Source organism: Rhinopithecus roxellana, chromosome 12, assembly GCF_007565055.1.
Source record: "Rhinopithecus roxellana isolate Shanxi Qingling chromosome 12, ASM756505v1, whole genome shotgun sequence".
NCBI classification, from domain to species: Eukaryota; Metazoa; Chordata; class Mammalia; order Primates; family Cercopithecidae; genus Rhinopithecus; species Rhinopithecus roxellana.
The window spans coordinates 27,977,598-28,003,767 of record NC_044560.1 but is presented as its reverse complement, the minus strand read 5'-3'; the positions used below and the strand labels follow the sequence as shown (position 1 = coordinate 28,003,767).

Sequence of the window (26,170 nt, the reverse complement as noted above, 5' to 3'; positions counted from 1 at the left end):
TTATAAGTATTGGCTACAATTCTTTTTCTTTTCTGTAAAAAAAAAATTTTTTTTTTTGAGACAGGGTCTCACTTGGTTGCCTAGGCTGGAGTGCAGTGGTGCAATCACGGCTCATTGCAGCCTTGACCTCCTAGGCTCAAGCAATCCTCCTGCCTCAGCCGCCAGAATAGCTAAGACCACAGGTGCTCACCACCATGCCCAGCTATTTTTTTTTTCTTTTCTTTTGTAGAGATGGGGTCTCACTGTATTACCCAGGCTGCATTATTTTTTTCCGATGCTCTTGGCCAAAGGCAGGCACAGATCAAAGGTGGGTTAAGTGAGGCCATGGCTTCAGCATTCACCTTTGTCATCTCCTTGCCCCCAGTCCCCAGCCCCAGCTAAGTCCTAGCAAAGGTGGGCCCCTAAGCAGACTGGTGGGCTGGAGGCAGGGATTGGCAGGGGAGGCAGTCACACACAAACACACACTCACTCGGGTTCCACCTGCCTGTACAGGAACCTCGTCTGCTGCAGTGGCGCTGAGGCCCTGAGGGCTCCTTGGGGCCTTTGTGGGGTAATTCCATCTCCATTAGGGCTGATTGTATCACTATAAATACCACATTTTGGTGCCGCTTTATAAGACTCACTGAAAAACTTTCCTCCTTAGCACCCAGTCACCTAGAGCGGGAAGGACTCTGAATCGGACAGGAAAAGAGGGAAGGGTGTGTCATTAGATGGGTGACTAAAAGCCAGGGAACGGCCCCCACCCCATACCCTCTTGCTACCACCTGTCATACCACTCCTTTCCATAGGCCTCTGCTCACGTCACATGCTGCCGATGAGCGACACCCTGCCCTATACTCTTGGCCCTCAACTTGTGCATATACTGCTTGGCATGTGGCCCACAGCCATCAGGGCCTGCCTGCACCCCGCCATGTGCGTGTGCTTGGATCCAACTTTTTGAGGCCACACATGGAAACCCACACTTGTCACCGGAAGGACTGACCAACACTACGTACAGAGAGTTTCACGCAGCACAGAACTTGCAACACTGTCATTCACTCAGTTCATTCATTCAGCAGAGGCTTGCTGAATATCTAGTGCGCATCAGGCACTGACTGTTTTCTTTTCTTTTTTTTTTTTTTTTTGACTCCCACTCTGTCACCCAGGCTGGAGTGCAGTGCCGCAGTCTCGGCTCACTGCAACCTCCGCCTCCTGGTTTCAAGCGATTCTCCAGCCTCCACCTCGAGTAGCTGGGACTACAGGCGTGCGCCACCATGCCTGGCTAATTTTTGTATTTTTAGTAGAGATGGGATTTCACCATGATGACAAGCTTGGTCTTGAACTCCTGATCTCAAGTGATCTATCTGCCTTGGCCTCCCAAAGTGCTGGGTTTACAGACGTGAGCCACCGTGTCTGGCCCAGGAACTGTCTGTTTTCTACAAACATCCCTATCCTCCTGCAGTGTGTCCTCTAGAGAGACATCTGACAGATGGAGCCTGCAAATGGCATATAACACACATGTACAAGCAGTGGCTTCCACACAACTCACATGGAGTCTTATACACACCAGTACCCCTAGCCCAGAGGCTCCAATACAACATGCAAAACACTTATCCAAACCACATACTACACACATGCTCACACTCATCCACACACCCCATGTGCCTGTCCACAGAGCCCTGGGCACAACACATGCCCGGCTCTCCACGGATGTGGCTTCCTGTTGCTGAACTGTGTGTAACCCAGTAACAGCTGAGATTTCATGCATGCTTTCTGTAGTTCTGGTCCCTGTAGTTTACATGCATGACTTTATTTGATCTTTACAGTAACTCTCTGAAATAGGCTTTACATCTTCCCAGTGAGCAAACTGAGACTCAGAAAAGTGAAATAACTTGTTCAGAAACTCGCGGACTCACTCCACAACTACTGCGAAGTATGGCACACTCACAAATACATGCATACACAAATCCACATTCGCATGCACTCATACACAAATCTCTCACACCCACATGCACATTCATACACACATCTAGATACATCCACACAATCCACACATTCAAATACACACTCACACACACTAATACCTAAATCCTCTCATGCCCATGCACACACACTCATACACACACATACCAATATATATATATATTTTTTTTCTTTGGAGACCGAGTCTTGCTGGCCCAGGTTGGAGTGCAGTGGTGCAATCTCGGCTCACTGCAATCTCTGCCTCCGGGGTTCAAGTGATTCTCCAGCCTTAGCCTCCTTAGTAGATGGGATTACAGGTGAGTGGCACCACGCCCAGCTAATTTTTTTGTATTTTTAGTAGAGACAGGGTTTCACCATGTTGGCCAGGCATGTCTCGAACTCCTGACCTCAAATGATCTGCCTGCCTCGGCCTCCCAAAGTGCTGGGATTACAGGCGTGAGCCGCCATACCTGGTCACATACAACACTTATGTCCATACACACACACGCAGTCATACATACATCAACACTCTCATGTCTACACACATGCATGCACATTCAACACAATCTCACACCGTCACACACATGCACTTATTCTCACAGGCACTTGCATACTCACAGGCTCTCAGAGGACCAAGGCTCTCCTCCCATCCTCTTGGTCAAAGGCTTTAATTAACCCCAACACCTGTAATTAACCCTTCCTCTCCTCCTGCAGGAGAGACGTCTGGACCCGCTTCCCAAGAACAGGCACCAAGGCAAGAGGCCAAGATGTCCATATCTGGCAGAGAGGACCCAGGTGCCTGGGTAGCAGGTCCCGGGCATCGAAGCAAGGATGGGGTCAGAGAGGAAGAGGTAGGCAAAGGGAGTCTGGGGCCTCCCAGGAAATCAGGCCTGCCACAGTTGCTCTTCCTAGACTGGTCAAATGGTGATTGGCCAACAGGCAGCCGTGGGTGGCCAGGCAGGCCGGCCAGAGCACATTTGCCGTTTGTTTCACTCACACTAGCCGCTTCTGTCAGGAAGGGAGATGAGCTCATGTCTGAGGAAGTTTTGTGAAGAGGCTTTATCAAGGAGCAGGTGGTAGGCAGGTGTCCTCCAAAGTGTCAAAACCTATCAACCAATCCTGCCATGCCAGGGTGGGGGGCTAGGGGTGCTCTGCACGGCCGCCCCTTCCCCCCTTCCCTAAAAAGAAGCAGTGGTTCAAGCAGAGACCACCAGGATTCAAATCCTACTTCTACTACCCATGAACTGTACACCCTTTGGGCATGTTGCTTCTGCTCCTGGAGCCTCAGTTTCCTCTTGATGACCCCTGCCTCCCAGATGAGAATGATTAATAAATAAGATAGTGCATGTCTGATCCATTGCCAGAGGAAATGAACCTACTCTTAGATCATAGTAGGCTTAGAGGCTTCTGAACAGAGATACTCTTCTTGACCATCAACAGCTTGGTACACTCTTCAAGGGTTTTAGGAAGGAGGGCATCTGGGTCTATTTCTGGGCCACTCTCCCAGCCCTGCTGCTTAGGAGGCAACTGCTTACTGGACCCCCAATCCATTTCAGCTCAGGCCTTCAGGCCAGCGTTGAGCTCAGTCGCATTGAGCTCTGTCTCAGAGGTGAAGGACAGAATGGGTATGGCTCAGCGCAAAACTATTCCACGTTTGCAACGAGGATCCCAGGCTCAGAGATCCCTGGGGACTAACCCGTAGGGGCGCTGGCGCTTTGAGACGCTCAAATTCTGGAGGGCCTGTGGAGAGCCCGCGAAGAGCCCGCGAAGAGCCCGCGAGTCCAGAGGGCCACAAGGTCCTCCTCCAAACCCCTTCGGACTTCCCCTCCCTCTCCTCCGGGTGCCAGCCCGGCCCCTTTAAAGACATTCCTGAGGGCGTGGCCTCGGTGACGTCACGCGGGGCATGAATGAACAGGAGTCGGTTCTCACCCAACTTCCATTAAGGACTCGGGGCAGGAGGGGCAGAAGTTGCGCGCGGGTTGGCGGGCGGCAGCGGACACCGAGGCCGGCGTGCAGGCGTGCGGGTGTGCGGGAGCCGGGCTCGGGGAATCGGACCGAGAGCGAGGAGCGCGGCATGGAGCTCTGGGCAGCCCGCGCCTGCTTCGCCCTGCTGTGGGGCTGTGCGCTGGCGGCGGCCGCGGCAGCGCAGGGCAAGGAAGGTGAGTGCGCGCGGCGTCTGGACCCCTGGCCCCCGGACCCCAGTGCCCCCCAGGGCCCGGCGCGCCTTCACCCGCGCAACTTTGGAAACCGACCTGGTGCCGCCCAGTCCCGGCGAGCTGGAGTCCCGAGGGCGCACGGGCTGCGATGGAGGCGAGCCCTGGCCCCCAACCGGGGTCATAGGGGCTCCGGAGAATAAGGGGTTTCAACTTGGTCGCACGGGCCTCGGAGGCTGCCGAGAAGAGGACGCGGCGCAGGCCACGCGTTTGCAGTCCAGGCGGCGGCTTCGGGAACGGGTCCCGGCGGGGGGCGTGGGGAGTCCCCTAGAGAAGGGGGTGTTTGGGAGGCTTTCCGCGGGCTCAGCTTCTTAGTGACCTGAATTCACTAACCCACTTGCCGGGGTTTTGCGGAGAAGGCATACTGTGCAGGCCTCGCAGTTTGAGGAGGGGGCTCGGGCGGACGGGAGCCCCCTGGCGAAGCCCCTGTTCCCTGAGATTTTCTCCATGCCCCCCTTCACCTCCAGTCCCGGGGGAGAGCGTGGAGGAAGGTTCGGGCCAATCCCTGCTCACACACTCCTTTCCCTCCTTCCCAAGCCGCACTCCCGGGCTCCCGGGGCAGGTTAGGGGCAGCGAGTGCGGACAGGAAGTCCCAAAGTCAAGCGTTCTGAGCAAGGGTGACTCAGAACGAGGAAATGCGGCAGGTGGGGGCGCGGCCTCCCTACGTTTGGAGCTGTCAGCCCAGGGCCACCAGGGAGTCAGGACACCCGGGGGTGGGGGACTGAATCATCCACCCCCGCCCCAGTGTTCCCGGAGCCGCGCAGGGTGAGGGGCCGAAGACTTTGCTCATGGCGCGGCGGGTGTGTGGTGGGGGTGTTGTCCCTCCGCTAAGGTCGCGGCGAGGATGGGGGCTCCTGCCCTGGCCGAGGACCTTCTTGTCTACCCAGCCGAGGCCAGCTTCAATTTCCAACAGTGAGGGCAAGGTTTCCCCGCCTGCCTGGGCAGAGCGAGGTTTCCGCAGGCTCCACAAGGGGGAAGCCGGGTGAGAAGTTCCTTTTTTCTTTTTTCTTTTTTTTTTTGAGACGGAGTTTCGCTCTTGCCCAGACTGGAGTGCAATGGGGCAGTCTCGGCTCACTGCAACCTCCACCTCCCGGGTTCAAGCTATTCTCCTGTCTCAGCCTCCCGAGTAGCTGGGATTACAGGCGCCTGCCACCACGCCCGGCTAATTTTTGTGTTTTTTAGTAGAGACAAGGTTTCACCATGTTGGCCAGGCTGATCCTGAACTCCTGACCTCAGGTGATCCACCCGCCTCGGCCTCCCAAAGTGCTGGGATTATAGGCATGAGCCACCGTGCCCGGCCTGTTTCCTTCTTTTTCTGCCTCCCAAACTGGGTTTGAAGGTTTTGCTGTTCCATGTTGGGAGAAAAAGAGGCCAGATCTGGAGCCGTTGTGCAGTGGCAGGTGTTGGCGGTGGCATCCTGTCTCAGTCTCTGGAGTGACAGGACCCGGGTCTCAACTGGGACCTCTTGTTGCAGGAGGTGCTCATGGTAGGGATTTCTGCCACCCTCAATATCCGCCCCACCAACGTTTGGTCCTCCCCCTTCCTGAGGGACTGTGGGAGAGAAGGGGAGAGACAGCTGGAATCACTACAGGCCTTTCTCCTCGGCTGCCCATGGGGAGTGGGGGATTAGGCGGGTGCTTTGCTGCTGCAGCCCCGAGCTGGCCTGGAAGCCTGGAGCTGCCTTGTTCTTGTCCCCTGCGTCCACCTCTCCCTAGCCTGTGATGAAACCCCACCCCCACACTCCATGGGATGCACGGGGAAAGGCTTGTGTATTGCACTGGGGTAGGGGTACATTTTTGCTTCGATTCTGAGTCCCCTTGAAAGACTCCCTAGAGAAGTGTGCCTAGGTGGGGGTGGGCATGATGGCCCAGCTGGCAACTGCTGGTTTCAGTTCCTGGGAACCAGGCTGGATGTGATGTGACGGCCTGGGGGTGCCTTAGGGGGCAGGCAGGAGGACACAGGTGCCTTTTTCACCTACCCCCAGGCTGCTTTGGACTTCTTTCTTGCCCCCTTGCCCCTAGGCTGTACTTGGTTGCCCACGTGGCTCCTGTTAGGTCGTCAACAGCTACTGAATCTGCCCTCTTTTTTACAAATGGGGAAACTGAGGGAGGCCCAAGTCCTTGCCAACCAGGGACCTCTGAACAGAGGACCAGACCTAAGCATCCCGCTTTTTGGCTGCTGGAGCCAAGGCCCTGCCTGCCTTATGGTTGGTGTCATGGTAGATTTCCTGGCATAGCTGGACAGAGGCCTGGGCGTGTGGCAGGGGGTGCTGCGCTGGGGTGCTGCTGATGGGAAGAGGGCTGGAGAGTGCCAGAAAGCCCTTGGTTTCTGGTTCTGCTGGGGCCCAGTCTGCTCTCTGTCCCCTTCCCCTTTTCTTTCATGTTTTCCCCAGAGCCCCCACCTCCCCGCTTCCTATAGGGCTCAGCTAGTCTTGGTTAGAGAGGAATGGGGGGAGCAGGGAGGGAACCACAGGGCAGTGGGTGGTAGTCCTGCATTTGTGGAAGAAACTGTGGAGCAACATGGACCCACAAAGATGGCACTTATGATGGAACTCATGGCAAACAAGGAGGTGTTTTTTACTTTTTTTTCTCCACAGAAATGGGAAGGTAAGGGGATAGAGGGCTCATGGATAAGCCCTGCTTAGCCTAAGCCTCTCCAGGAAGCCGTCTGGGGCAGCTGAGGGGCTCCCAGGCTCCCACCCTTTCCAGGGAAGTGGGAGACTCTGTCCCTGGAAGAACCTGGGGAAAGAGCCGCGCCCGCGTCAGGGCGGAGGGACCCAGCGCTGGGCGCCTCCTGTTCCTGGTGGTTGGTTTGAGGGAATTTCCCTGGGAGGGGGCTGGGGTTGGAAACCCGGGGCTGGGGGGGGCTTCTTCCTGCGTGAGGGCTTCTTTTCTTCTCTGATTGAGCCCTGTGCTACTTCTAGAGCCAGGCCTAGGCTGGAAAGGGAGGGCCCTCCATGCCAGGTTAACCCTTCAGAAGCCTGGTAGCGGTGAGCCCTCTCACTTGGGCACAGACTTCAGCCTCCTGTCAATCTGAGGGGGGGCTGCAGGACTGTGAGGAACCTTTGTCCTACCCACCCAGCTGAAATCAGGAGCCTCCAGATTCCTTCCTGTGTAGCTGGAACATTCCATTTGCTAGTGGGGTTAGTGAGTTTCAAAGCCCCGGCCCTGGGCATGTCTGAACAAATCCCTGCCCCTGCCCACCTCGCTGCCCCCAGCCACCCTCCCCTATCCCCCACAGCCTCTGCCATGGGGCCGGTGCCACATTGGATTTCCTCTTGCCTGTCTGGGCTGCCTGACCCTTCTTAGAGAGGTTTGGCCCAGTCAGTAATGGGGGTGGCAGCATTTCACGCCCCAGCCTGGGACCTTCAGCCCAGGTAGGAGGGTCATGTCACTTCAGGAAGGGGTTTCCAAGACCACCCTCAGAGCCCAGCTCCCATCTCCCCAAACCAGTCCATCCCTGCTCCCAGCCTGCCTGGAGCTCTGTCCACCCTTTGAGTCCTTCTCCGGTCTTGGCCTTGAGGAATGGGGCTTCTGAGGCAGATCCCTCATGCTCCAGGGCCCAAAGGAAGCATTGACCTGGTTTCTTTACCCCCACCTTAGGGCTTTACCCTCTGAATCCATCTTGCATAGGTTCTGTGCCTCAGTTTTTCCAATCTCCTTACCCTCTAGGGAGGGTAGCACTTATTGGCAGCTACCTGGACTTTACTTGGAAATGGAGCGGGGGCAGTACCTAGGGTCTTAGGTTTTGGCTATGGCCTCTGAGCCTGGCGGAGAACCTGGGGTGGATCAGTGGGAGGTGCCCAAGGGCAGGACTGGTCTAGGGAAGCCCCTGGGAGTGCATCCCTCCGCCAGGCTCCAGTTGCCTCTCTGGGAACAGGATGATCCTGACACCTGGTCCCTCTGGGCCTAGACTGTCCCCTACAAGGGCTTTCATCCCTGATTCCCCAGGAAACTCTGGCACCCCTGGCAGGGCAGTGGTCAGGATGTGAGGGGCAGGGATGGTGGGAGTGACTTTCCCAGGGAGGGGAACTCGCCAGCTGTATCTTTGGGCCCCTCTTAGGGGCCCTATGGGTTCAGGGATTTATCCTGCCTGCTCTGTGGCTTTTGTGGTGAGAAGATCGGTTTCCAGATACCCCCTTCCCTCCTCCACCCTGGAGCTGTTCCCACCTGTTAACAGGACTCTCTTCTTGGAGTGCCACAAGATGCATGTGTACGTATAGGTGCATATGTGTGTGCTACATGACCTGAGTGGGGTTGGTGTGTTTCCTGCTGGGGGGAATGTGGCAGAAGCAGACACCAGTGTCCCCAAGGCCCACATGCATGTGAAGTGCTGCCGAAGGGCCTTGTTCAAGGAAGCAGACGGGGTGGTGTGGTGTCATTTAATACCCTGCTCAGTCAAGCTCTCTGCCCAGCTGCTGTTCTCCTGCCGGGCTGAGCTCCCTGGCCTGCTCTGCCCAGCTGGGGACTAACGGAGGAGGGCAGCATGGCTGGAATCCTGTGCCTGGGAGACAAGAAGCCCAGTCCTGACCCCAACCTGCTGTGTGGCTTCAGCTAGGTTCCATCCCTTTTCTGGGCCTGTTTCCCTCATGAGTCAAGGGATAGTTTTCTTGGATATGGTGACCCTGTGTGGTGGGGTCTCTCTCTCTGTCTAAGAGTTGGGGTTCCTGGAGGGATCCTCACCTTTTCTGCCATGGTCTGACTCCTAAAGACACCCCCAGGCTCACCCCTTCTCCCTTCTCTCTTTCAGTGGTACTGCTGGACTTTGCTGCAGCTGGAGGGGAGCTTGGCTGGCTCACACACCCGTATGGCAAAGGAGTACGTAAGCCTTCGGGTGGGGAGGGGTGCGGGAATGGGGCTGCTGGTCCCCTGTAGAGATGGAGAAACTGAGGCCCAGGGAGCATGGGACATGGCTTCAATTCAGCAGCTCAGCCAGGTCTCCAGCTCAAGGTCCAGCTTCTCACACCAGACTCAGAGGCAGCCGGCCCAGGCCAGGGCTAGATGGGCATGGGAAGGTACTAGGGGCGGTGGGTGTAAGCCTGAAAGGTGGGAGGAACTGGGGAGACAGAGAAGGCCCTAGTGGAGCTGGGCCTTCCATGTTTCGGAAAGGCTGACAGTCAGAGGGATCTCTGACACCCCCCATCCACCTCTTGGGAGGGAAGGGGTTAAAGGTGTCCCCTGTCTTGAGATCTCAGCCCAGGAGGTGAGAGGTGAAGAAGAGACAGGGAACAGGAAAACCCGATCAAGTTCCTTCCTGCCCGCCCCTTTCCCACCTCCAGCTGTTGTTTCCCCTTCCTGTAGGGGGCTGCATTTCTCTGCCTCATTCTCACCCAGGTCTTCCCCCCTATGCTGTCCTGATGTGACCAGGAATGGGGGCAGGGGCTGGAGGTTTTCCCCCCAGCTGTGTGTGTCTGCTGTGTGATCTTGGGGAAGATGCTGCGGCTCTCGGGGCCTCAGTTTCCCTCTCTATACAGTGGGCCCTTGCTGAGTTCGTCCTGGGGCCCTGAGCTGAGAGAGGGGACTGTCTCCCAGGGGCTACTTGGAATAGTCCCCACAGCTGGCCAGATCTGCATGAGTCGGGTTCTTGTCCCTAGCCACCCTAGCTCTGGGCAGGCTTGGCTGGGGTGTAGCCCTGAGCAGGTTCCTAGGATCCTGGAAGTCTAGCTGGGAGGGAACATGGGTCACCTAATACAACCCAGGCATTATACAGAGTGGGAAACTGAGGCCCAAGGGCATGTAGGGCCTTGGCCAATGTCCCACAGTATAGCCTGGGCCTCTCTCCTCCTCACCTGTGCTTTCATCCATTCTTTTGTTCATTCGTTCAATAAACGCTTCCCTGAGCACCTACTCTGTCTCAGGCAGGCTCTAGGGACACAGGTGAATTAGATGCAGACCCTGGCCAAGGAGCTCAGAATCTCGTGTGGGAGCCCAGATGTAGGTGTCCCCATGTGCTGTACCAAGTGCACCTTGGTAAATGGCAAGGGGTACAGGGCAAGGGGAACATGGGCAACTGTGGGAGCTGGGTGGCAGGGGGCACTTGGCCCAACTGTGGCTTAACCTGGGAATTCTTTCCAGAGAAGGCTGAGTTGTGATCCAGGGAGGGAGGAATGTGTTGATCTGCTCCAAAGCCAGATTCTAAATGATGGAGAGGATCATCCATTGTTTTTTGTTATATTTTATTTTTATTTTATTTTATTTTTTTTTGAGACGGAGTCTCGCTCTGTCACCCAGGCTGGAGTGCAGTGACCGGATCTCAGCTCACTGCAAGCTCCGCCTCCTGGGTTTACGCCATTCTCCTGCCTCAGCCTCCCGAGTAGCTAGGACTACAGGCGCCCGCCACCTCGCCCGCCTAGTTTTTTGTATTTTTTAGTAGAGACGGGGTTTCACCGTGTTACCCAGGATGGTCTAGATCTCCTGACCTCGTGATCCGCCCGTCTCGGCCTCCCAAAGTGCTGGGATTACAGGCTTGCACCACCACGCCCGGCCCTCTCATCCATTGTTTTTGACTTAATGCCACTCCTGTGCTTGTCAACACACATGCGTGTGCGTTGAATAATACTAACAGTAACAATAATCATACTATCTGCCCATATGCCTATTACCTGTGCCAAGCACTGTGCTTGGCCAGTGTAGATATTCTGTCCTTTATCCTCACAGCAATTCTGCGAGGTAGGGGGTCTTGCTCCTATTGTATAGATGAGGAAATTGCGGCTTAGAGAGCATAACCCACCTGAGGTCACATGGAGCCCCGGACTCCACCCTCAGGCTCACAGTCTAATAGAGAGGTTCAGCTTCCAGACATGTGAGAGAGAGACCAGGGGCCAGATTCTGGCTCAGCCACTTATGGATACATCCCCTACCCGCCCCAGGCCTCAGTTTCCTTCACTTTAGAACCGGGAGAGCACGTACCAGAAAGTGTCTTCCTAGTGCCCCACTCTGCCACCTGGGCCTCAGTTTCCCTAGGCACCTGTGCACTGCTAACCTGTGTCTTCCCCTCACAGTGGGACCTGATGCAAAACATCATGAATGACATGCCGATCTACATGTACTCCGTGTGCAACGTGATGTCTGGCGACCAGGACAACTGGCTCCGCACCAACTGGGTGTACCGAGGAGAGGCCGAGCGCATCTTCATTGAACTCAAGTTTACTGTGCGTGACTGCAACAGCTTCCCTGGCGGCGCCAGCTCCTGCAAGGAGACTTTCAACCTCTACTATGCCGAGTCGGACCTGGACTATGGCACCAACTTCCAGAAGCGCCTGTTCACCAAGATTGACACCATTGCGCCCGATGAGATCACCGTCAGCAGCGACTTCGAGGCACGCCACGTGAAACTGAACGTAGAGGAGCGCTCTGTGGGGCCGCTCACCCGCAAAGGCTTCTACCTGGCCTTCCAGGATATCGGTGCCTGTGTGGCGCTGCTCTCCGTCCGTGTCTACTACAAGAAGTGCCCCGAGCTGCTGCAGGGCCTGGCCCGCTTTCCTGAAACCATCGCCGGCTCTGATGCACCCTCCCTGGCCACTGTGGCCGGCACCTGTGTGGACCATGCTGTGGTGCCACCAGGAGGTGAAGAGCCCCGTATGCACTGTGCAGTGGATGGCGAGTGGCTGGTGCCCATTGGGCAGTGCCTGTGCCAGGCAGGCTACGAGAAAGTGGAGGATGCCTGCCAGGGTGAGTGACGGTTCTGAGTGGCAGGGAAGGGGTTCTGGAGTGACAGGCTGCATTCCGGGGTTCTGATCTTTAGCTTTGGAATCGTGGGATCTTGGCTCATCCCTGCTTTGACACACATTAGTTCTGTTAGTGGAAATTATAGATCCTTCCCAGATATCAGTTTCCTTATTAAGGCTGGATTAACTCATTCATTAAGAAGGAATGAATTGTGGCTGGGCACGGTGGCTCATGCCTGTAATCCCAGCACTTTGGAAGGCTGAGGTGGGTGGATCACTTAAGTCCAGGAGTTTGAGACCAGCCTGGGCAACATAGTGAAACCCCGTCTCTACTGAAAACACAAAAATTAGCTGGGTGTGGTGGCGCGCACCTGTAATCCCAGCTACTTGTGAGGCTGAAGCACCAGAATCAATTGCTTGAACCTGGGTGGTGGAGGATGCAGTGAGCTGAGATCGCACCACTGTTCTCCAGCCTGGGGTGACAGAGTGAAACTCTTGTCTGGAAAAAAGAAAAAAAAAGAATGAATGAATTCAGAAACAGTAGAATGTGGATTTTATGACTGTTGACTCTAGAACAAGAATGGCTGTGTTCAAATCCCAGGTCTACATTTTTAGCTGTGTGGCTTTAGGCCATTTCCTTGACCTCTCTGTGCCTGAGTTTCCTCATCTGTAAAATGGAGATGATCATAGCGTCTATCTCGTAGGGTGGCTGTGATAATCAAATGACTTAATAGTAAAGCGCTTAGGTCAGTGCCTGCCATGTAAGTACTTTTAAATGTACTCGTAGGGTGGCTGTTATTTTTGATTCATCCCACGAATGTATACTAAGTAGCTCCTGTGCAGCGGCACCGTGGTCCCATGGTGGAGTACCAGGAGCGAGTTCCATGTCTGTTATCAACTCACTGTGTGGCCTTAAGCAAGGTACTTAGCCTCAAACTCCTCTTTTGTACATAGAAGTGACTGAGTTGGACCCGGGGTGCACATCCCCTGGCCGCATTTCAGGATCACCAGCGGAGCTTTTGGGAAATGCTTTTGTTGAGGGAGAGGTTGGAGGGGGCCAAGGGTCTGCCTTTCTTGTCTGAATCTCCCCAGGGCCACAAACTTCCCATTGGGGCCTCTATTGATTTTCCATTGGGGCCTCTATAGGTGACACACTGGGCCCAGAAAAGGGCCAATTAAATCAGACTCTCCTTGGGGAATGAGGCTTGGGCATTAGTGAGTTCACATGGAGGAAGCCGTGGCGTGGTGTGGCCAGGGCCAGTGACAGCGGAAATCTCCACAGCAATGTGGATTTTCAATGGGTGACTTTTTCTGGAAATTTCCATGAGGCAGAGCATTTGTGGAATGCAGGCGGACCTTTGGAGGGCTGGCTCATCCCCTCTCTCTGGCATCTTCTTTGCTGAGATAAGCGGGACATTAAGGAATTGGAGGTTTAGTGGCTGCAATGCACACACCTTGGCTAAATCCCCCCTCATCTCTGGCCTTGGGTTTCCTTTGAGTCAAATGAGAAAGTTCAACAGCACCAGCAGACTTTATGCTTGTTTTTTAGCCATGGATCCTGCAGCCCCTGGAGGGGGTTGAAAGGTTGGAGGACCTTGAAGCCCTTTGTGATAGGCCCCACTTGCCTCCCAAAGCAAGTCCTCAGAACCTTACTTAACATGGTCTGTAAACCCCGGATGAGAAGTTCCCTACGAGCCTTTCTGGCCGTAAGCCTGTGGTGTAGGCTCTGCTCCGGCCCATCCCATTGCCCCCTTGTCTTCCCAGCTCCCCTCTGCTGAGTGAGCCCCCCTTCCCCAAGCGGCCCCTGCTTTTGGTGACCTCGAATGCACACTCCCAGTTTCAGACAATGACTGCGGGTTGGGGGGGCCCGGGACGAGGCAGCCCAGTGGGGCGAGCAGGCTCCTCCTACATGACATCCTCGCACAAGAATGCGGGGGTGGGGGTGAGGGGCAGCTGAAAACTTTCCACAGGCTGGGGAGACAGGCCCCACAGAGATAAGAGGATGGTTGGGGTGGGGGTGTCTCTCCAGGAAGGAGAGCAGCCTTCCCTCCTCTAGAGGTGGGGGGTCAGGGTTCTGGCAGATTTTGTTTGCAGAGAGCCGAGCAGCCCCCTGTTGGAAGATCAGCCCAGCAGGAGGACAAGTTTCCAAGAGGGAAATTTCCTACTTAGTTGGTGGGACCCTGTCAATCGCTAGTCACCTATTGCCGGATTGTTCCTCCTCAGGCTCCTCCCACCAAAATTCCTTTCAGTGTGGATGGGTGCCGGTGCGTGAGATGCCAGGAACGCCCAGCTGGCTCCTCTTTATGCCTCTAGACTTTTCTCAGCAGCCCCTGGCCATGCTGCCGCGGGAAGTGATGACAGTCGCTACCATATACAGGAGCCATTGGAGGGGCAGGTGCTGAGCCAAGCAAGCACTTTATCAGACGTGCGAGTGGAATCCACATTGCCTTTCTCTGCAGCAGGGACTGTGATCAATCCCATTCGATAGATGAGGAAACTGAGGTTCAGAGAGGTAAAGAGGCTTGCCTGAAGTCACACAGCTAGGATGTGGCTGCATCAGGATCTGAATCCAGGCGGCGCAGCGGTGCCCAGGCTGCAGGATGGGTCAGGAAACGGGGCGGGAAGTGACCAGTTCCTTTGGAATCCCTGACTCAGCTCCTGGCCCTGGGGCAGGCTCTCTGGCCAGCCCTGGGGATGGCAGGGTCTGTTGCAGGGGCTTGGGGGCTCTGTTGGAGGCAGGGGTCCCGGAGAGCGTACTGCTGGGCACATTGAGGGAGAATCAGAGGGAGGCACAGGGTCTGCCCTCCCTGCCGGACCCTCCCCAGGCCTGGAGACCCAGATTCTTTCACTGGGGCTCCTGCTGGTGACAAACCAGACCCAGAGCAAGGCGGGGCACCCTGAGGTCACCTGGCACCTTGTCTAGGTTATTCCCAGCTTGTCCGTTTCTCCTCAGGGTTCTTTCCCCAGGAAGCCTGGAGCTCAGGAAAGAGTTAAGTGGACAGAGGAAGGGAGGCACCTCCCAGGTGCTGTGTGCGGCAGGTGGGCACGCTGCCCGGAGCGCTCCCGTGAACTATGTCAGGAATGAGACAGCTTCCCTTGGTTCCCCCGCCCCACCTCCGGCCCTGCCTGCGGGGACGGACAGTGGAGTCACTCGGGCTGACCGCTGTCCCTGGGGGCTGCTTTGTCTCCCTGTCTCCGCTTCCTGTGCTGGCTTCAGCAGCTGAGCTGGCGGGGCCCCTGCTGGCGCCTCAGCCCTGGGGACCGCTGGCCAGGTGAGCAGGTGGCCAGCGGTCTTGGCCAGTGGCTCAGCTGAACAGCTGGGAGGCCAAAGCTGGGGTTGTGGGGGGTTGGAGATTCCCTCCTGAGAGGCTCCTGCTCCCTCAAGGGGCCCAGCCCGTTGGGGATATCCCCTCCCTACCGTTTCACGATCCCCCAGTTCACAGGGACACCCCATTCCAGGCACCATGTTGGACATCTCATAATCAGGGCTTTCTTCTTTCTTCACACACAACCCGGAGAGGATGAGGACTTGATCCCCATTTTACAGATGAGGAAACTGAGGTCCAGAGAGGAAGCAGTGAACAGTCACCAAGAGAACGGGAGCCTGGCACAGGAAGGCAGTTGCCCCTGATGTGTGTCCTTCCACCCACGGGCTGTATGACCATAGCAGGTCCCCTCGGGGTCCCACCCCAATCTGTAAAATGAGTGGGCTGGACCTGTGGCCCTGAAGGACGCTGCCAACCTGGTGATCTGAGCTTCCCTCCTGTGGTTTCCCACTGGGGCTCAGTCTGAACCCCGGGGAAGCTGTTGACTGTGTGACTCAAGTGTGGTGAGGAGAGGTCCCACTGCTTGCAGCCCAAGTGGCCTAAGGTCCAAAGCTGACAGGGAGAAGTCCCCTGGCCAGGGTGTGGCTATGGTGAAGGCGGTCTTTAGACAGGGTGGTCTCGGGCCGTGGCAGGGGCTGTGGCAGGATTCCTGTTTCATCACAGCATGGGTGGTTCCCCAGGTGGGGGACTCTGGGAGCTGCTGACTGTGGCTCGCAGGCTTGTCTCCTCCTTGGGAAGTCCCACCGGGCCTTATTTCTGTGATGTTTCTTCTGGTCTACAGAGGTGGGACCATGGTGGCAGCACCCCCAGCCCCCCACGGTGTCTCTCACCTCTGTGCCCTGTCTGCCCCACCCTCAGCTCACAATGGGGGCAAAGCTAGGTGCTGGCAGCTCCGCTGGGCGGGCACCGGCTTCTCTCTCCCTCTCACCCTCCCTCTCTCCCTCCTGGAGGTAAGTGGGTCCCCAGAACGGAAGGAAGGAGGCGAGGGAAAGCAAACAGAAGATGAAAGGCTGGTGGCAGGACGGGAGCGGGAGGCGGGGGCTGAGGTGGGGAGCGGCGCTTATCAATGGTGGAGGAATGTGCCTGCAGATAGCTCCTTAGGGTGTGTGTGAAAGGGACAGAGTGCTGGCAGCCATCGGGCCCTGAGGGCAGCCCACCTTCTGCAGGGACGACAGGGCCTGCTGGGAGCAAGAAGCCACCAGGGCCTGAGGTTGTCAGCTCCCTTATTTGATGGGTCAGTAACCCATAGGTCACCATTTGCCATCTGTCAGGGCCCAGAGACAAAGTCCAAGCTCCACATCCTTGGGCCAAGGTGGTTCCTGCGGTTGCCTGCTGGGGCTGGCTTGGGCGGTGACTAGCCCTAGGTGAATTGCCACCATGACCTCTTGACCTCACAACCTTGCCACTGCCAGCCTGGGAGGTGGCTGTGCCTTGGGATGAGGGGCTCCATTGGGGGCTGGACTTGCGTCACGATAAGGGCGTCTGTCCCTGAGTCACCTCATGCTGCCACCTGAGGGGCGGGCATCAGGAACTGGAAAAACCAGGGTATAGCCGGAGGTGCAGCCACTGTGCCCCAGTTCTCCTGCTCGGAGTGGCCCAGGCCTGCCAGACAACCAGGGCCAGAACAGCTCTCCACAGGTGTGCCACAGGTGTACCAAAGTTAGGCTCTTGTGCAAGGCAGGTAGGCATCCTGGTGGACCTTCTCCACAGTGTCTCTCTGGGCGCTGAAACTGCTCACTTCTCTGGCCCTAGAGTGCATATTTCATGTGTACATGGTAGGTTTGCCACCCATTCTCTCTCCCACTCACTCTTCCATCCACCATCCATCCATCCATCCATCCATTCACTCATCTACCTGCCAACCCACCAAACTACCCATCCACTTGTCCATTCATCAGTCCATCCATCCACCCACTCATACCCCCTCCACCCATCCATCCATCCACCCCTCCACCCATCCCCTCACCCATCCATCCATCCACCCCTCCACCCACCCACCTACCTATCCATCCCTCATCCATCCATCCACTCATCCACCTGTCCACCCACCAACCCACCCATCCACTTGTCCATTCATCTGTCCATCCTCCACATCCATCCATCCATCCATCCATCCCTCCCTCCCTCCACCCACCCACCCACCTATCCATCCCTTATCCATCCATCCACTTATCCACCTGTCTACCCACCAACCCACCCATCCACTTGTCCATTCATCTATCCATCCTCCCCACCCATCCATCCATCCATCTGTCCACCCATCCATCCATCCTTCCATCCACCCACCAACCCAAACATCCACTTGTCCATTCATCTGTCCATTCATCCACCCACTCATACCCTCTCCACCCATTCGTCCATTCATCCACCCATCCATCCATCCACACACTCATCTACCCATCCACCCACTAACCCACCCATCTATCCATCCATCCATCCATCCATCCATCCATCCATCCATCCATCCATCCATCCGTCTGTCCTTCCATTCAGCAAACATTAACTGAGCACTGCTGGGCCATGGGACACAGATAAATTGGTCTCCATTCCTGCTCCTCAGGAGCTGCCAGTCTCACAGAAGCTCCTAATACATGCAGGAATAATTTCTAACGGAGCATGAAAGCCAAGTTATGAATTCCCCTGGAGCTGAAACAGTGTTTATCTGTCTCGCCATCATATCCTAGCACCCAACATGGTGCCAGACACATATGAAGTGCCCATTTCTATTTGGTAAACATAAGATTAATAGATGCCCTAATGGGGGCCAGGGGGGCCAGGAATTGGGCAGTCTGGGAGGCCTGTGTAGAGGAGCTTAAGCTGGGTATTAAAGGATGCATAGGAGTTTGCTGGTTGGCTAAGGAACAGTAGGTATTTAGTGTATGTGGGTGTGTTTGAATGTGTGTGACCCCTGTCCCCACTTGCCCGCCCAGAATGCCAGGAAATCCAACTAGATAAAGTCAGGAAGAACACAGGGGCTTGCTGGTGTCCTACTCATGAACTCTGGGACCCCTGAGTACTTGGAAACTCTGGCGGGGTCCTGGAGACAGGCCCTGGTAGCTCTGTGGTTGGAGGAGGGGAAGCACATCTCGTCGGGCAGGCACATGCCCTGTTGACGCTGCCTCTCCACTGTATTATCTGGCACATCCGCAGCGGAAATCTCTCCAAATTCCCTCTTTCCTGGCGGCAGCAGGCAAGCCACCCCCAGGCGCTGGGGCCAAAGAGCCCATCTCTCCCCCTCCTTCCTCCTCTTGGCATAGGAGCAGCCGCACGGTAGGGAGTCAGGGCATTGTGAGGGTTTGCTAAAGCCTTCAGTGGGTCCCAGCCCCAGGCTGTGGGGGTTTATGGCCCCTGCCTGGCCTGAGAGCCTGGGCTGGGAACGCCCCCGAGCTTCCCAAGTCTGCTGACCCTGGACCACCTGGAGCCAGCACTTAGCCAGGTGAAGTCTCCTCAGCAGACAAGTCAGGGCATTTGGGGGAATTGAAACCCAAGGATAAACACGGCCCGGCTTTCTGGAGTCTCAGTTTTGCTCAAAGATCTGGGGGAGGAGAGAGCTATTTTTGTATCATGCAGACATGTTATGGGGAGGGATGCAATATACTCATGGGTTTCCAAATACAATAGAAGACTTGAAAGACATTTGGGGCTTGAGGAAGACTACTTTAGCCACCCAACCAACCCCCTGGGCTGGATTCTACACTTCTCTGCTCACAGACACAAAAGTGCCCAGATCTGTGGTGGGCAATGCCCTCCCCCTCCCTCCACAACACAGAGACCCACAGCTGCTCTGAAATTAGTCGGGAGCTTCTGGCTTTTGAAGTGGGTCAGGCCTTATCTCCTGTCTCTTCAGGCTTGTTTCAGAATGTTGATTTCTCTTTGCTCCAAATTGAAGTGTTCCTAAGAACAGAAGTGGGAAAAGAGGCCCAGTGCGGTGGCTTACGCCTATAATCCCAGCACTTTGGGAGGCTGAGACAGGTGAATCACTTGAGGCCAGGAGTTTGAGACCAGCCTGCATCTCTACTAAAAATACAAAAGTTAGCCACGCATGATGGTGGGTGCCTGTAGTTCCAGCTACTCAGGAGGCTGAGGCAGGAGAATTGCTTGAACCCAGGAGGCGGAGGTTGCAGTGAGCTGAGATCCCACCACTGCACTCCAGCCTGGGCAACAGAGTGAGACTCCATCTCAAAAACAAAAAAAGAAAAAAGAAAAAGGAGTGGGAGAGGAGAGAGGCTGAAAATCAGACATCCTAAGTTTGAGTTCTGGTTTCCTGTCTTGGGAGCTTGGTGACTTTAGGCAAGGTTTTTTGTCTCTCCTCACCTCCAAAGTGGAACGAGCACTAATAGTGCCTGTATATAGCAGGTCTGTTGCGAGGACTAAATGAATGTAAAGTGCTCAGCCTGAGCCCTGCGCACAGTAGGTGCTTATTGGTGGTCATTGTCACTGGGACTCCAGGCTCTGTGCAGAGCAGGAGTCGGGTCCCTGGCCTTCTCTGTCCTGCTGCATGACCCAGGACAAGCCCCCTTCCCTTGCCTGTGTGCTGGAGCTCTCGCAGGGCCAATGCTGAGGGTCTGCAGAAGCAGGATGGGCCAAGGAGGTGAGAGCGGCTGTTTGTGTGGTCCCTGGGCCAGGGTGGGGAGGGGACAGGGGTGCAGCGTGGTTCTGAGAGCAAAGTCATTAGCAGGAAGTCACAATCTGGCACCTTACAGAGCTGGGTGTCCTTTGAGTCCTGTTCCCCTGACTCCTGGTCCCCCTCCCCACCTCTGCTCACACAGGGGACTGGACGAAGAGAGTTCTGTTCTAGATTCTGTTCCTGAGAGTTAGCAGGCCTGCTTGGGCCAGGGCACTTGAAATTGGCTTCCCAGGAGAGGGTTGTCCTTAGGCTATTAGGAGCCAGGCTGTCCCCAGGGTCTTGGACAAAAGTTGCCTCCAGGCACAGATTTTTCCTGAAGGCAAGAATCCTGACCTCCCCACATCAGACCTCCAGCAGCTTTCCATTGCATCCAGGATAAAGTCCCAGCTTCTTGGCCTGGCATTCAAGGCCTTTCTCAACTGCTTTATTGCTTGTTGCTCCCCACATTTGTGCCCACAAGCCCACTCATACCTTCCGTGTTAGTCATGCCCTTTCTCACTTCTGACTCCCTCTCCCAATAGCTATCACTCCCCTGCTGAACTCTTATGCAGCCTCTGAACCCCCGCCAAAATGTCCCCTGTGACTTCTCAGACTTCCTGGCCAAGGTTGTTTCCCCTTGTCCACCCCCTTAGCTCTTAGCTCGTTTCCTCCCTCTGTCTTGCAGACCTTGTCAGGTGCTTCTGCTCCCTGAGATCAGGGGTTTGTTTTCATCTTGGTGCATACCCAGCACTGGGGGTGGGCCAGGCACAGAGCAGAGGATCATTGTGTGTGTGGTGAATGTGGTGCTGAGGTTGGAGGTGTCTCAGGACCCTCTCACCAGAACAATCTGAAGGATTAGAATTATAGGGTTGTTGGGGGAGCTCCCTAGGGTGGCCTCTACCCACCCTATCCACTAAAGCAGCTGCCCAAGCCCTGGACAGCCTGCACCATGAGCCCTGTGTCTGGGCAGCTTCCTGCCTGTAGGGCCAGGAAGGGGCTTAGGGCAGGGGCAGGATGAGACAGGATAGGGTGGTGGGAGGAAGAAGCCCCCGGAGTCAGGTGCCTGAGCCCCCAGCCTGCTGGGCCAGGACAGGACTGGCCACTGGGGGAGGAAGAGTCACTTCCTGGCTGTCCTTGTGAGTGGCGGATATGACTTGGTCCTGGAAGCAGAGCCAGAGAAAATGCCGGGGGGCTTGGCCTTTCCTGCTTCCTGGTCAGCCCCGAATGGAAAGGCGGGCAGGTCCTGGGCTGGAGGGAACACCTGCAGGAATGGCATCCTGAACTGATGAGGCTGGCCAGTGAGTCAGGGTGGTGGTGACAGTCAACAAATACACATGGTCAAGAAGAGGCAGTCATTGCCCTGGGCAGCTCTCAGCTACCCAGGTGGGGACCTGACAGGCTAGTCTGCACGGATGAATGGGGATGAGGCCGGTGGGCAGCGTGCTTGGTGAAGTGCTTAGCTAGACTCTGATGGGATTCTTGGTTAGCTGAAAGGCGAGGTATGGCCTTAAATGCCAGGCTCAGGGGCGTGGTGCTTCTTGCAGGAGCCAGTGGGGAGTGAAGCAAAGGTTTGCAGCATGTGTGTGAAGCACTTCCTGAGTGCCTGGTACATGCTAGGCTCTTGCCGTGCATTTTTCCATCACAAGACATTTTGCCAACGAGAAAACAGGTCCATAGAGATTTATTGACCTGTTTGCAGGGCAGGGGTCCCTGGTGAGGGAATGAGACAGTCACGTGGGGTGGAAGCAGATTGAACTGATGTCCTCGTGCTCTGTCTGTCCTGTGCCCACCAGCCTGCTCGCCTGGATTCTTTAAGTTTGAGGTGTCTGAGAGCCCCTGCTTGGAGTGCCCTGAGCACACGCTGCCATCCTCTGAGGGTGCCACCTCCTGCGAGTGTGAGGAAGGCTTCTTCCGGGCACCTCAGGACCCAATGTCGATGCCCTGCACACGTGAGTCTTGCAGTGGGTCAGGATGGCGTGACTGAGGGTGACGTGTGACGTGACCGCCTGGGTCCAGCAGAGCACTGACTCCTCCCGTCTGTGCAGGACCCCCCTCTGCCCCACACTACCTCACGGCCGTGGGCATGGGTGCCAAGGTGGAGCTGCGCTGGACGCCCCCTCAGGACAGCGGGGGCCGCGAGGACATCGTCTACAGCGTCACCTGCGAACAGTGCTGGCCCGAGTCTGGGGAGTGTGGGCCGTGTGAGGCTAGTGTGCGCTACTCAGAGCCTCCGCATGGACTGACCCGCACCAGTGTGACAGTCAGCGACCTGGAGCCTCACATGAACTACACCTTCACCGTGGAGGCCCGCAACGGCGTCTCAGGCCTGGTGACCAGCCGCAGCTTCCGTACTGCCAGTGTCAGCATCAACCAGACAGGTGAGGTCCAGGGGTGGCAGCTGTGCCCTATGGGGCTTGCCTAGGTGGGGCTTAAGGAGGACGGCCACCTGGGGCTCGGGTGTGTTTAGAGAGAGACAGCAGAGTATGTGGTTAAAGGCATAGTCTCTAGAGCAAGCTTGTCCAACCCGTGGGCCACATGCAGCCCCAGCCGACATTGAATGCGGCCCAATACAAATTTGTAAATTTTCTTAAAACGTTATGAGATTATTTTTGCAATTTTTTTTCCTTTTTTTTTTTTTTGGAGACAGAGTCTCGCTCTTTTGCCCAGGCTGGAGTGCAGTGGCTCGATCTCAGCTCACTTCAATCTCTGCCTTCTGGGTTCAAGCGATTCTCCTGCTTCAGCCTCCTGAGTAGCTGGGATTACAGGCACGTGCCACCACACACAGCTAATTTTTTGTATTTTTAGTAGAGACGGGGTTTCATTATGTTGGCCAGGCTGGTCTTGATCGCCTGACCTCGTGATCTGCCTGCCTCAGCTTCCCAAAGTGCTGAGATTACAGGCGTGAGCCACTATGCCCACCTGCAATTTTTATTTATTTATGTTTTTTAGGCCATCACCTGTCGTTAGTGTTGGTGTATTTTATGTGTGGCCCAAGACAATTTTTCTTCCATTATGGCCCATAGAAGCTGAAAGATTGGACATCACTGCTCTAGAGCTGCTTCTGAGCTCTGTGACTGTGGGCAGGTTACTTAACCTCTCTGGGCCTCAGTGTTCTCACCTGTAAAGTGGGATAATAATTGAGGATCGAGGCCAGGCATGGTGGCTCACACCTGTAATCCCAGCACTTTGGGAGGCTGAGGTGGGCAGATCACCTGAGGTCGAGAGTTCGAGACCAGCCTGACCAACATGGAGTAAACCCCATCTCTACTAAAAATACAAAAAATTAGCCAGGTGTAGTGGTGCATGCCTGTAATCCCAGCTACTTGGGAGGCTGAGGCAGGAGAATCGCTTGAACCTGGGGAGCAGAGGTTGCAGTGAGCTGAGATCGTACCATTGCACTCCAGCCTGGGCAACAAGAGCAAAACTCCGTCTCAAAAGAAAAAAAAAAAGCAAGCATGCAGCAAAAGTTAGTTCTTCTTTAAGAAAAAAAAAAGAGGCCGGGCGCGGTGGCTCAAGCCTGTAATCCCAGCACTTTGGGAGGCCGAGACGGGCGGATCACGAGGTCAGGAGATCGAGACCATCCTGGCTAACACGGTGAAACCCCATCTGTACTAAAAAATACAAAAAACTAGGCAGGCGAGGTGGCGGGCGCCTGTAGTCCCAGCTACTCGGGAGGCTGAGGCAGGAGAATGGCATAAACCCAGGAGGCAGAGCTTGCAGTGAGCTGAGATCCGGCCACCGCACTCCAGCCTGGGCGACAGAGCGAGACTCCGTCTCAAAAAAAAAAAAAAAAAAAAAAAGATAGCATTCAGCAAAAGTTATTTCTTCTTCTTCTTCTTCTTTTTTTTTTTTTTTTTTTTTTTTTTTTTTTTTTTTTTTTTTGAGACAGAGTTTTGCTCTCGTTGCCCGGGCTGCAGTGCAATGGCACGATCTTGGTTCACCGCAACCCCTGCCTCCCGGGTTCAAGCTATTCTCCTGTCTCAGCCTCCCGAGTAGCTGGGATTACAGGCATGCGCCACCACACCCAGCTAATTTTGTATTTTTAGTAAAGATGGGGTTTCTCCATGTTGGTCAAGCTGGTCTCGAACTCCCAACCTCAGGTGATCCTCCCGCCTCGGCCTCCCACAGTGCTGGGATTACAGGTGTGAGCCACTGCGCCTGGCCTTTTATTATTATTATTTATTCTCTCGTAAATATGGGACACCTCTGATGTGCCGGCCTCTGTGATGGGGACAGGTTGGAGGCCTGGGGCTCTGGTCCTGTGCTCCGGAATTGGAAGTTTAGGATCCTAGACTGGGATCTAAAGAGCCTGGGAGCTGGGCGTGGTGACCATGCCCATAATCCCAGCATTTTGGGAGGTTGAGGCAGGAGGATTGCTTGAGCTCAGGCATTTGAGACCAGCATGGGCAGCATAGGGAGACCCCATCTCTACAAAACATACAAAAATTAGCTAGGTACAGTAGCACGTGTCTGTAGCCCCAGCTATTCAGGAAGCTGAGGCAGGAGGATCACTTGAGCACAGGAGTTCGAAGCTATAGTGAGCCGAGATCGTATCACTGCACTCGAGCCTGGGTGACAGAGCGAGAACCTATCTCAAAAAAATGAAAGAATCTGGGCTGTGGAGGATCTGGCTCCACGTCCACTTGTCCCCGACAAACCCTGCCTGCCCGCAGGCAGCTTCTTACCTGCTTCCCCCACTGCCTGTCCTGCCCAGAGCCCCCCAAGGTGAGACTGGAGGGCCGCAGCACCACCTCGCTTAGCGTCTCCTGGAGCATCCCCCCGCCGCAGCAGAGCCGCGTGTGGAAGTACGAGGTCACCTACCGCAAGAAGGTAACTCCCAGAGGGTCGGGGCTGGCTCTAGCTGGGCCGAGAGCAGGGGACAGGCTGGTCACATAGATGCTCACCAAACCACCCAGCCATCTGAAGAAGCACTCTTCTGCAGATGGGGAAACTGAGACCTGGGGTCTGCCAGGGGGTTACATCTCCCAAGGCAGCACAGAAGAGATTTGTAGGAGAGAAAACATGGTATCCTTGGAAGAAGCAGTCAGGGTGAGGACACGGGCAGAATTTGGGGACCCCACACGGCTCAGTTTGAGTCCTGGATCATGCATTTAGTGGTTCTGACCTTGAGTGAGTCACTTAATTCTGAGTCTCAGTTTCCTCCTCTGTAAGAAGAGCCTTGGCCGGGCGCGGTGGCTCAAGCCTGTAATCCCAGCACTTTGGGAGGCCGAGACGGGCGGATCACGAGGTCAGGAGATCGAGACCATCCTGGCTAACACGGTGAAACCCCGTCTCTACTAAAAAAATACAAAAAACTAGCCAGGCGAGGTGGCGGGCGTCTGTAGTCCCAGCTACTCGGGAGGCTGAGGCAGGAGAATGGCATAAACCCGGGAGGCGGAGCTTGCAGTGAGCTGAGATCCGGCCACTGCAGCACTCCAGCCTGGGCGACACAGTGAGACTCCGTCTCAAAAAAAAAAAAAAAGAAGAGCCTCAAGTTTGCTAACCAAGGCAAGCCACCTTGCTAGCTCAGGGTGGTCTCCAGCGGGCTGAGCCAAGGCCCCTGCCCTGCCCTCACTGCCTGCTCCTCTGCCTGCCACCCACCCACAGGGAGACTCCAACAGTTACAATGTACGCCGCACTGAGGGTTTCTCTGTGACCCTGGACGACCTGGCTCCGGACACCACCTACCTGGTCCAGGTGCAGGCACTGACGCAGGAGGGCCAGGGGGCCGGCAGCAAGGTGCACGAATTCCAGACACTGTGTGAGTTGGGGGACCCTGGGCATGGACTGGGCCAGGGCCCAGAACCAAGCAATTGAGATATTTTGGGAAAGGAAGTGAATCAAAGAACTTAGAAATGCCCCTTTCTCGGTCAGCCCTTCGGGGACTGCCCCCAAGCCTGGGGACAGGGAAGCATGGAGGGCTGAGGGGTGGAGGAGCTGGGATGTGAATTCACGACAGTGATGTGAGGAAGTTCAAATCCGCATTGCAGAAAGAGCCAGAGCTTTGAGCCCCATACACCTGCAATACCTCTTTTTTTTTTTTTTTTTTTTTTTTTTTTTGAGACGGAGTCTTGCTCTGCCGCCCAGGCTGGAGTGCAGTGGCCGGCTCTCAGCTCACTGCAAGCTCCGCCTCCCGGGTTCACGCCATTCTCCTGTCTCAGCCTCCCGAGTAGCTGGGACTACAGGCGCCCGCCTCGTCGCCCGGCTAGTTTTTTGTATTTTTTAGTAGAGACGGGGTTTCACCGTATTAGCCAGGATGGTCTCGATCTCCTGACCTCGTGATCCGCCCGTCTCGGCCTCCCAAAGTGCTGGGATTACAGGCTTGAGCCACCGCGCCCGGCCTGCAATACCTCTTGTGAGACCTTTGGGAAGGCCTCTGCTTGACCGTCTGTGAAATGGGACTAAGTACCCTCTGGAG

General features: G+C 55.6%; 1 protein-coding gene across 1 annotated transcript in view; it reads left to right on the top strand.

The window, feature by feature from the left end:
• The first annotated feature begins 3,846 nt into the window (after nucleotides 1-3,846).
• The window catches only part of EPHA2 (EPH receptor A2), a 32,933-nt gene continuing 10,609 nt past the window's right edge, over nucleotides 3,847-26,170 (top strand). The window contains exons 1-7 of the mRNA XM_010378530.2: nucleotides 3,847-4,100; nucleotides 8,904-8,971; nucleotides 11,155-11,824; nucleotides 21,546-21,701; nucleotides 21,798-22,130; nucleotides 24,467-24,582; nucleotides 25,360-25,513. Coding sequence (XP_010376832.1) covers nucleotides 4,016-4,100; nucleotides 8,904-8,971; nucleotides 11,155-11,824; nucleotides 21,546-21,701; nucleotides 21,798-22,130; nucleotides 24,467-24,582; nucleotides 25,360-25,513 — 1,582 coding nt within the window. The 5' untranslated portion in view covers nucleotides 3,847-4,015. The remainder of the gene's footprint in view (nucleotides 4,101-8,903; nucleotides 8,972-11,154; nucleotides 11,825-21,545; nucleotides 21,702-21,797; nucleotides 22,131-24,466; nucleotides 24,583-25,359; nucleotides 25,514-26,170) is intronic.